We start from the raw sequence: 12,088 nt of genomic DNA, 5'->3' as shown, positions 1-12,088 counted from the left end.
ATTAGATTTAAAGCAGATGCTCCTTCCAGCCCTAAGTGTGCCAGAAACCATTTCATAATTGAAAGTAACTTGTTTTGATGGGAATATTATTAATAGTTATTGCTGAATTTACAAAAAAATAAATAAATAAATAAATCCTTCACTCAATGGCTACTACTATAGCTACTATACTATACTACTATAGCTTCGGGCCTTTAGTGAAGTTTTACCTCAGTCACTTTGCTCGTGTCAGCTGTGATGATAAATCCACAGTGACATATCCAAGATGAATATGGTGTGCCAAGTAATAAAAAATAAAATTAAATAAAAACAGGAGACAAATGACCAACTAAGAGCGCTGGCCAGTGCAGCAATCAGACCGAGTGACAACCTGTACTCCATATAAAATGCAGCGCGTGGACCTGTGCTCGTGCGCGTGCACGCGCATGTTAGAAACAAGAGAAATATCCCCCCTTAAGAGAATGTTCTGTCATGACAGATTTACAGTGTGCTGCTCACCTTCCTGTGGAGAACAGTGTGCCTTAAAAGACTTTAGCACTTATTTATCAGTGTGTGTGTGTGTGTGTGTGTGTGTGTGTGTGTGTGTGTGTGTGTGTGTGTGTGTGGAAAAGGCGTGGTGCCGGTAGTTTGTTCTGACAGGTAATTTCGGGCTCTAGCCGTGATATATGGGGGTCAAAATTCAGAAAACACTTTTTTTTTTCGTAGATGCACATTACACACACAAACTTAGTCCTGGGGCAGCTGTCATTTCAGTGGTGCAAAGACAAACGCTTGCTCAACAGCGCTACACAATGCGATTTTTTGTAACCTGTCCTTTCTGGCATTTTTCTGTACGACACTTACAGACACATAAAATGAGGCATTTTTTCTTAAAATATGTACATTTTCATAATTATAAATCTGAGAACTGGATAAAAACTGGTTTAAAAGTTTAAAGTGTTTAAAAGGTTTTGAATATTGAATATTTCTTAATCACTCTATACATATTCCAAAATAAAACAAAAAAACAAACAAACAACATTTTTAAAAAACATTTTCCAGACATTTAAATTCAGGAACAAACAAATAAATTTATGTCCTTCAGATATTCTTGGGTTTTTCTTTTTTTTTTTTTACATGCAAAAAATGCAACATCACTGATTAACTTAAATCTATTTATTTAGATTTTTTAGGATTTAGCTTCATATTTGCACTAATTTCCATAAATGTCCACTAGGAGAACTATTTTAAAATAACGTCAGTGTGCATGGAACAAATGGCAACAGAAAAAATGGTTTTGCCTGTAGTTCTTCTTCATGCGTGCTGTACAAAACCGTTTAGTGTATTTATCATTTTAGAGCGTTAGAGATCTAACATGTTTTTTTGTCTTTTTAGAGAATGGAGACCGTCATGCCCCAGAGTCTCAACATGCCCGTCAATCCACAGCTCATACATAATACATTACCGCATAATCACTTGCTAACGACACCTATGGGCGTTTGTGTATTAATAAATGTAAATGTAAATGTTTGCAGGTCCCTTGTGGGATGTGAAATGCACCAAGTGATCTCAGAACTAATCATGTATTTAGGGGTAAGATTCCTAAACAATGAGTAAAACAGTACAGTGGATTTGATTCTATAATGAAACTGCTCTTATACTATTACTGTATAAGCAGGCAAAACATTAAAAAAAGAAACCTCTTTTATTTAGTCAGCTATTCTAGTGACTTCACACTATGTAAAAAAAATGAATGTAGTTGAATTTGTTCCTCAAAAAAGCTGTTGTTACTACATTTACATGTGGATGATTTATAGGTATAATTAAGCATTTTCACATTCACAAAAACGGCTGTTTTAGGCCTCGCACCACTGTTATCAGCTTTCAAATAGGCAAATAAACCTTCACACAAAGGTAGAAGATGTGTGTCTGTGTGTGAGTACAGTGGTTATGGCTTAAACATTGATGGTGTGAGGTGACTATGAAGCGTCTCTCCATTTCGATCTAAAACAACAGACTGATTGTAGGTCGAGTGCCTGATACTTCAAATGAAGTGTTCATTAAGCAGCGGTGGGTGTGCACTTCAAACGAGCTGTGAGAAAATCAGCTTTCCAACAGGCTGATCGTGGAGCTCAGATAGTTATCATCTTTTTCTGTTTTTGTTTTGGAGAATTAAAGCGAACAGTATAGTCGTCCCAACTTTCAACATTAAAGAAGTACTTAAAGCTGAGGACATAAAAGAGGTTTTAAGTTTAACTTTTAACTGAAAGGCTAATCGACTTAGCTTCAGCTAAACGACTGCCCTGTCGTTTGTTGCTCTAAGAAATATAAATGTTTCCTTGGCACTGAATTTTTAAAATGTTTTAGATGTTTTCACATATTTTAACAGGACATCTGGCTTCTTCTTTGTAGAGCAGAACAGTTGTTTGACACAAGGAACAAAATCAGTTTTACTTACTACCCATGTTTTTCCGTTGCTCATTCACACAACTCTCAGCCAATCACGTGGCAGCTTGTTGCATTTAAGCATGTAGACATTGTCAAGATGACCTGCTGAAGTTTAACCCGAGCATCAGAATGGGGAAGAAAGGTAATTTAAGGATCTGAATGTGGCTTGGTTGTTGACAGCAATGGGAAGAAACCAAGTACAAATACTTTATTTTCTACAGTTGACAGGCTAACAAACCCTCCTGTGTCAGTGGCAGCTGAACTTCATTCGACCATGGCCTGCAATGACTTTGCCAAATTCTTCACTGAAAAAATCCAAAAAATTAGACAAGCAGTTGGTACATCAACAGCAGATCCAGGATATGTACTGTGTCCACCAAAAAACTGTTTAAACACCATGAAACAGTTTCAACCTATTAACAGCAAAGACCTGGAGGACATCTTAGGTCAACTGAACTCCTCCTCCTGCTGTTTAGATGTCCTGCCAACAAGTTTTTTCAAAAAGGTCTCAAAGACTTTAGAGTCAGACCTGTTACAGATCGTCAACTTTTCTTTATTATCAGGTGTGTTTCCAGAATCACTAAAAACTGCTGTAATCAAACCTATACTGAAAAAGGACAATCTTGACAAGACACAAATGAACAACTACAGGCCGATCTCAAATCTCCCGTTTTTAAGTAAGATCATTGAAAAAGCAGTTTCTCAACAGCTCAGTTACTTCTTAAAACAGAATAATTGCTACGATGCCTTCCAGTCAGGTTTTAGACAGAACCACAGCACTGAAACTGCTCTGACCAAAGTGTTTAATGACATATGTCTGAATACAGACAGTGGAAAAATCTCAGTCCTAGTTTTACTGGATCTCAGTGCAGCATTTGATACAGTTGACCACAACATATTACTCAAACGACTGGAGAACTGGACAGGTCTTTCAGGAACTGTACTAAACTGGTTCAAAACATACGTAGAAAACAGGAAATACTTTGTATCAATAGGTAACTTCACATCTGAGCAGACAAGTATCACATGTGGAGTTCCCCAAGGTTCCATCTTGGGACCCCTTCTGTTTAACATCTACATGCTCCCACTGGCACAGATTATAAACAACAACAAAATAAACTATCACAGCTATGCAGATGACACACAAATATATATCACAATGTCACCAGGAGACCGAGGCCCTGTACAGGCTCTTGGTAAATGCATTGAGGAAATCAATGACTGGTTGTGCCACAATTTTCTCCAGCTAAACAAAAACAAAACTGAGGTAATAGTCTTTGGCGCCAAAGAAAAACGATTACAGGTCACCAGAGAACTTCAATCTATACATCTAAAAGCCACAAACCAGGCGAGAAATTTGGGTGTAGTGATGGATGCAGACCTAAACTTAGAAAAACACATTAAGACAATAACAAAGTCAGCTTACTATCACCTCAAGAATATATCAAGGATAAAAGATCTGATGTCTCAACAGGACCTGGAAAAACTAGTCCATGCATTCATCTTTAGTAGGCTTGATTACTGTAACAGCATCTTTACAGGTCTACCTAAAAAATCAGTCAGACAACTACAGCTCATTCAGAACTCTGCTGCTCGAGTCCTCACTAAGACCAAAAAAGTGGACCACATCAGTCCAGCTCTGAGGTCTTTACACTGGCTGCCTGTCCGTCAGAGGATAGACTTTAAAGTTCTGATGCTGGCCTATAAAGCTCTGAATGGTTTAGGACCAAAATACATCAATGACCTCCTGACCCAGTATGAACCATCCAGATCCCTCAGGTCATCTGGATCCGGTCTTTTATCAGTTCCCAGAGTCAGAACCAGACACGGAGAAGCTGCATTCAGCTTTTATGCTCCTTATATCTGGAACAAACTCCCAGAAAGCCTCAGATCAGCTGAAACACTCAGTTTATTTAAATCCAGGTTGAAGACTCACCTGTTCTCAGCTGCATTTGAATAAAGCACCAAATCCACACTTTAAGCTTAAATTTCAAAACTTACATTTAACTACTGATTTTATCTACTGTTCTGATTTTATCTGTTTTGATTTTATATACTGTTTTTTGTTTGTTTGTTTGTTTGTTAATTAGTTAGTTAGTTTATTTGCTTGTTTTAATCAATTTTAAATCATGCTTTTTATTTGTTCTTGTTTCTAATGTCTCTGTAAAGCACTTTGAATCACCTTGTTGTTGAATTGTGCTATACAAATAAACTTGCCTTGCCTTACTGTATTCAGAGGTCAGAGGTGAGGAGCCTTGAGCTGACAAAGAGCAACTCACATAACAAAAAAGTAACTTAAATAATCACGTGTCACAACCAAGGATGCAGAAGAGCATCTCTAAATGCACAGCACACGAAACTTTGAAGCAGCAGCTACAGCGGATGTTGCTAGTATATGAACACGTATATTTTGTTTTGCGGAGCAAAAGAAACCATTTCATGATGCAGGTATTATTGTTTACATTATAATATTATTTTATGCCACCTAAACTCATGCAGCCGAAATTCACACACATACAAACCCATCTTGGCACAAGGGAGTGGATGCTAAATAGCATGTACTTCCCCTCCTGTAGCTATTCTTCATGTCAGACTTAACACCTGCCACCTGAGGCTGAGTGTGTGTTTTCAAATGACTACCCACCCTTGGGTCCTTTTAAAAGCCCTCAATCATCAGCCCTTATCTTTTTTTCAGATTTCCTCCGCTGTCTCTCACAGGGCATATCTCTTGTGTGTGCACTTCACAGGTCACAAGTACCCTGACAGTATACATCCTTGCTCTGACTGGTCCCTGTCTCTATCTTGAACACGTTCAGTGTTTTATAGTTCATCATACCATCTTTGTATAGCCTACTCGTTCCAGTATTAAAGCTAAAATAGATAAAAGTTAATGTCTTATCACACGGGAGACAATCCAGAACCACTCAAAAGACATTTGTTTTTGAGTGTTTTAGTCCTTGTCAAGAGAACTTTGGCAGTTCAGGGCACAGTGCTGTCATCGGAAAATCCAGACGACCTGGACGGTGGGCTTGGAACAATGTTACCATTTTACTTAGAACGTCGTCGTTGTTGTTGTTAATGGTGACACAATTAATGTTCTTTTTCTCCCTGATTAACCAAACGGTTAAGAAAAACAGCAGTAGGAGTGTTGAGAATATTAAACACTTGCAGCTTTAATGCAGTGTGTGCTCTTATTTTTCTCTTGCAGAGTACTTGTAGTCTTGTTAACTCTGCTGCAGTAACAGCAGAAAAAAAACACCCTCACCTCCACTCATGACAACACCCCTCCATTCCAAAAAAAGCTTAAAAGTAACTCTATACTCTCATGAGAGTCTATCAAGGGTTACTCCTCTTCCTCTCTCTTAGTTCTCTGATAATGATTTCCCTCAGTCTCATATTTAAAGTCTTCTTTGTTTTGAGGAGTGGGAGTTGGGGGGGATTGCATCATCCCTGCTGTTTCTACACTTCCTCGCCCTATTCTGCCCCCTTTGGCCAGGTAATTGCCTGTGTTCCTGAGTGTCTGCAGGGATGTTTACTCTGGGGGAGGGGGGGTTGTTGAGGGTCATTTTGCAGCATACACAAGTCTGTGTCCGTATCCTAGCAACGCACTATCAGGTCCACCTGTTCGATGGCCGTCAGCCCAAATATACTTGCAAACATACACACACAATCCCGTCCTTCCTTCTTTTCATCCTGTTTAGCATGTTCACATTTGTCTATATATAACATAACAGCTTGGCTAATTTTACATATGACTCTTACAGCAGAGCCACACACACAGCTGTTGTGTCTTGCTTTTTTAAATTGCTATCATTAGAGGTTCAGAGTTATGATGAAGTGCTGACACATCACGTTGAAAACAGCCTACAAGATTCCCAGTAAAAAGCTTTTGTGAGAATCACAAAAACGAGCTTCATTTTAGCTTCACCTTTAAGAGAAAGTTTAGCCGGGGTAGAGGAGCCATTCTTTAAACACGTGAGAGTGCTTCCTTTTTTCACACAGATGGTTTCAAAGTGTAGAATGGACTGGTATCTAAAAAAAGCAGCCTGGGCTCTGGTATTGCTCCCAGCACCTCATTCTCTCCTGGTAGTCGCGCATAATTGGGTCGAGCGCAGCGCTGTGTGTCCAATCAAATGGCTTAATACTACTCACCTGGTTGCTTGCAGGCCAATCAGATAATTTTAATCACAAAGCCCACTCAATCCCCTTATCTCTGGCTGATTTCATCTGGGCATTGAGTTGTGTTTGTGTGCGTGCGTGCATGCATGTGTGTGTGTGTGTCATCAGCAGCAATTTAGGAAATGTCACCACCAAAGCACAGATATTAAACTACCTCTTAACAATTACTTTTGTCATCCTTGTGACGTATTGATTTTTTTTCTTAGTTGCTAGCCTCTGAAATAGATTAGTATAGTAGTAAGTACATAAATAATAAAAATCTATTTAATTAACTAAAAGCTAAGCTGTAAATTGGCAGTCACAGTCATATCTGGCAGATTATGTGGTGGTTGCTGTTATCTGCAGCATGAAAGCTGCATGGTGGAGGCCTCCTGATACTACATGAGCTTAGATGTCTTGAGCAGCAAGTCCCTGGTTCAATTACTGGCTTGCTAAACCGTCTTCTTGCTTCTTCCCCACATATGTTACTCCCCTGATAGCTGATGTCTACTAGTCCATAAAGTAATAAATGCTTTTCTTTTTTCTTTTCTTGTTTGTTTTTTGTTTTTTGTTTTACATAAAATAGGTATTGCACAACATTAATGACACAAGATTTTATGTAAATAAAGAAAGACATTGTTTAATACTAGAATTTTAAACTCAGAAAATAAGTGCCATTTTTGAGCTAATGGAAAAAAATTGAAATGTATTATTCTTTTTTATTTTTTATAAAGACAAAAAAAAGGACAATACTTTACCCTATATTTTGACAGGAGTTGGTAAGATAGATTCCCACTTCATCCTGGGACTTCCTGGGCAAACATACAGGCACTGTGTACTGGAAACAGTCTTTGGTGATTGTTTTGGTGGTTTCAGGTGTGTCTTAGTGAACTGGATGGATGAGATTAAAATTTGATAAACTGTGCATTTCGTTGCCCTGTACCTGTGACATGTGCAATGACAATAAAGTTGAATTCTATTCTATTCTATTCTATTCTACTCTAGCCGTCTACTAATGTTACAGATGAATAGGACTGATCATATTTGTTGCCTAGCAACAACATTAACTTAAATTATTTTATTATTAACATACCTCCTACATTATTGGTAACATAATAGACAGGTAATTTAGCTGTCAGATAATTGTTAACACCCATCCATTAACCTATCTTCCATTTATCCGAACAGATCTGAGATTGACAACAGTCAACACAACAATGCTAACCATTGCGCCGCCATGCTGCCTATATTTCAGTGGCTAATGTTAACGTGCCCCTCAGACAATTTAATATTTGTTACAAATGTTGGTACTACAACCCAAAATTAGTGACCGAGCCCATAGGAAGTCTTTTTGCAATGACACCTCATATCATCTTGGGGCCTTCAGAGGTTTTAATGCAGGTTTTTAGGCACTTCTGGATTGGCTTCATTTTTCTGATCCAGAAGCTGCATCTGTGTGTTACACTCCCTATCTGCAAAGGTGTTGTGTGGAGTTGTGTGTTAACCGGATGGAGCAAATATGTCACCGCTGGTGTCGATACTATTGCAAATCTGTAGCTAATCCAACAATTCAGTTGAACCTAAATAAATAAACAATCACTTTCCAATAAAAGATTGTAAAATAAACAGTTTTACACATGCAGGTTGTTAAAAAGATTTCTTCATTTATTTATTTTTTGGTCCAACTCACACAAATACTTGTTTTAATAGTTTTCTGGCCGTTTTTACCCTTCAGCACATCACTGCACAATGCCCTACACAGCTTGAAAGAGCTCACCTGCAGCAATCCACTGTGAGTTTTCAACGACACATCAAGTGGGTCCGTGCTCCATTTAGGAGTTCTTTCACCCGCCTGGCCCCCCAGAATGGAATAAAGGTGAAAGAAAAGAGCAGCCATCTCTGTCGTGTTGTACCAGAGCGCTGACAGAAGGAGTGAGGGAGACAGAGTGAGGAAGGACAGCCATGATTAATGTAGAGGCTGTGTGGACCCAAGAATATCTTCCCACTGCCCTCCATCTTAGCTAATGTGACCTGCCATATAGGTCACTCATTACAGTGTATGTGTACGTGTGTGGTGTGTTAGAATGGACCGACTATATATGTATTAACTGAGCCAATCCTGGTAGAAGAGAGTAACTAAACTGTTTGTAGCTGAACTAAATAATGCCCAGCCATCTGCACTAATAGATGCATCTACTTAGCTGAGGAAGATGATTGTGGCCAAACTCAAGGCAGCCACACAACCGAGTGCACGACTTCTCTTTTCTCACCACAGGAAATGCTTGCAAATGTGAACACACCCGTACTCAACATCCCCACTACCAGTATCAATAAAAGCAATAATCTCGTATATGCCACTGCCACAGAAATACTTGGGTCCAAAAATGACAAATACATATAGAGAAAGCCCCCCCGTGTGGAAAAGAAGGCTGTAACGGAAATTAGGGAGATCTGGAATGATGTTTGGGCACTAACAAAAGTCCAGAAGGTTTTGTGAGAGACAGACAAGAGCTCTCTAGGGTGTACTCTTAGCTGCAAAGGAACCATACTATGATGGCAGACACTGAGCAATCCTGGAAGACAATCTTAGAGAATGAGATGGCACAGAGCACCAACACCAAGTGGATGGTGCACCTAAGAGCAGACCACAGCAATCTCCCAGACACAGCCCCCTCTCTTACATGGATGATATTAAGGTATATGCTGGGAGAGAGCGAGACTTCATTGATGCACCTCACCAGGCTCTACAGTGAGGACATCAGGCTGTTAAATGAACTGGAATAACATCCCAATGTGGAGAAAGAGACTTTATTGGAGGCTTTGCAAAGATGCCTTGGAGACAGTCCAGTATATAGTACCAAGATGGAAGATGGAACAACATAAACCGAGAGACACTACCAAGTGGCTGGGATAGCATACAGGAACATCTGGGCCACATATGGATTAGAACTGCCCAATTCCCGATGGGAGACACCACTGAAGATAGTTGAGAACAACAAGGCTAAGGTCCCGTGGGATTTTGAGTTCCAGAAAGACAAGCAGCTGCTGGCCAACCAACCAGACATAGTGGTGGTTGAAAAGGAGCAGAAGATGTAGCAGCCCCGGCAGACAGCAACATCACAGAGAAGGAGCACAAGGAAATAGAGAAGGGCCAGGGGCTGAGGGAACAACTGGAGCAAAAGTGGAGGTCAAAAGTGGAGCTTTAGGAGCTGTAAACCAGAGAGTGGCTTCAGCAGATTCCAGGCACAACATCAGGGATCTCTATTTAAAAGAGTGCAGTCCTGGGAAAAGCACACAACCCTCAAATTCCCAGGACACCAAGTTTGAGGAACACGCACACATACCGTCCCGCCATACATATATATATATATATATATATATATATATATATATACATATATATATATATATATATATATATATATGTGTGTGTGTGTGTGTGTGTGTGTGTGTATGACATATGGTTCTCATTTATGCTTCGACTGTTCAGTTTCTTTAGTTCTAAAATACAATCATAATCCAGTCCATAATGATCAAATGTGACTTTATAACTTTCACTACAAGAGCCTGAATATTGCAGAAAGGTAATAATAATAGTAGATTGCAAATGGAATATTTCACATGCTAATGTAATTCAATTTCCTTTTCTCTTTTTCTCACAAAATCACTCATTTCATTTCTTTTGTTATTCACTGGCTTTTCCCATAACCCCCCCATCCCCCCCCCCCCCACCCCCATCTCTTTGACCACCCTTTGCCCCACTATATCTCATCCTCTGCTCCTTTCATTCTCAGATACATGATGAATGTGACGTGGGATGGCAGAGACTTGTCCTTCACAGAAGACGGCTACCAGGAAAACCCAAAGCTGGTGGTCATTGTTCTTAACAAGGAGAGAGAGTGGGAGAAGGTAGGATCTATATCTTAAGAATCCTGCACTGAAAAGCTTTCACTTCTTTGAAAAAGAATATGAGTTTGGAGGGAAAAAAATGTCTCTAGGGACATTTTAGCGGTGCTCCAGATGCCAGGCAGCCAGCCCGATTCCTTATTTAATGACCACCATAGTTTTCAGCTTTGCTGAGCATTTCAATATGATAAACTTGCATTAGGTAAAACGGTGCGCCATCAGATTGTCATGGTTGCTGAAAACAGGTAGGCTTGATTTATAATGATTTGTTCCACATGTTCAATAAATATGCATTTCCAATTGTCCTTATTTTCTCCTTGACTAAAAGCTTAAAAGGTCATTATTAAAAGAAGAAAAAGCTTGTTTTTGTTGCTCCCCTGTTTGTGGGAGGGTCACAACAGTGGATGGATCTAAATATTGGATCAGAGTCCTTCTAAGAATTTGTACCTGTTTCGGGTCTCAAACTCGGGATCTTTGGCAAACATGTTAATTGCTTGACTAAAGTCACTCAGTAGGACTTAAATCAAAATGAAAGAAAATGACATTCAACCACCATCTTTGACTTAGAGGTCACCGCTGAGATATGCAACACAAAAACAAAACCAGGCACGAGCACAGTATTGAAAATGCCACCTATGTGTCATCATACAGCACTCAGTTGATCAATGAGCTCATTTACTGAGGAGGTTATGGATTGCTGTAACTGGTTAATGTTAGGTGGCTTCTATAAAGAATGGCCACTATGAAAGGGTGAGCATTCGTGCCATTTTAATGGACTTTAAATGGCAGTCATGTATCTTTATACCTACATCTGACTCCCTGGTACTTACTTAAATACCTCATATTTAATGCCCCCATAGCTCATACGTTAGAATGGATGAGACTGAGAGGACAAGTTTGGGAGAAGGACGGGGAAACAAGAGAGGAATTGGAGGGAATTGTAAAGGGAAGATGGATAATTTTGAGTTTTATGGTCATTTTCTTTTCTTTGCATTGATTTGATTTTGTCACTCCCTGTGCATGTGTCTCCTCACACTCTTCATTCTCCTCTTTACGGCTGTTTGCCACCTTTGATCTTCTTTCCCTTCTTCTTTACCTCATCTGTCCTCTTCCATCTTCTCTTACCTCCCCTCCTTTCCTTTCATCACCAGTTCAGATCATTTGTAGACCCTGGTGTTGTTTTTCTCCCCTCTGATAGGGCCTCAAAACACAGCTGAGACCTCTGATACCGGAGGGTGGCGCGGGTTCACGTGCATGCACGTGTGTAATTTGACTCGTCAACACTGGCTACTGACAGAAACACTTTTCGGGAGACTTGTGCAGCAACGAATGCAATTGTTATTCAAGTCAGACCCATGCGTATATGTGTGTGTCTGTGACTTACAGTTTGCAGTTCAGTTTGCCGCAATCTGCAGAGTCTCCACCCGATCTTTGAGACTAGTTGTTTCATATTTCATATCTACACACACACAAACACAGAGGCATGCATGCAAAATACCTTTTGTTGATGTGCAGAGGAGAGGCAGAGTGTGGTGTTTTTAATACAGAGCCTGGGAAATTGATCAGGACCACATGGTACTGTGGTTCAGAGAAAGCA

General features: G+C 39.7%; 1 protein-coding gene across 1 annotated transcript in view; it reads left to right on the top strand.

Annotated features, from left to right (window-relative positions):
* Positions 1-12,088, top strand: part of grin2aa (glutamate receptor, ionotropic, N-methyl D-aspartate 2A, a) — a 168,981-nt gene that overhangs the window by 118,315 nt on the left and 38,578 nt on the right. The window contains exon 4 of the mRNA XM_085403491.1: positions 10,380-10,494. Within this exon, the coding sequence (XP_085259617.1) occupies positions 10,380-10,494 (115 nt within the window). The remainder of the gene's footprint in view (positions 1-10,379; positions 10,495-12,088) is intronic.

The sequence above is a fragment of the Rhamphochromis longiceps genome, linkage group LG4 (genome assembly GCF_057381845.1).
Source record: "Rhamphochromis longiceps isolate RC_006_pf linkage group LG4, R_longiceps_female_GT1.1, whole genome shotgun sequence".
Lineage (NCBI taxonomy): Eukaryota > Metazoa > Chordata > Actinopteri > Cichliformes > Cichlidae > Rhamphochromis > Rhamphochromis longiceps.
This window is presented reverse-complemented; position numbering and strand designations above follow the sequence as displayed.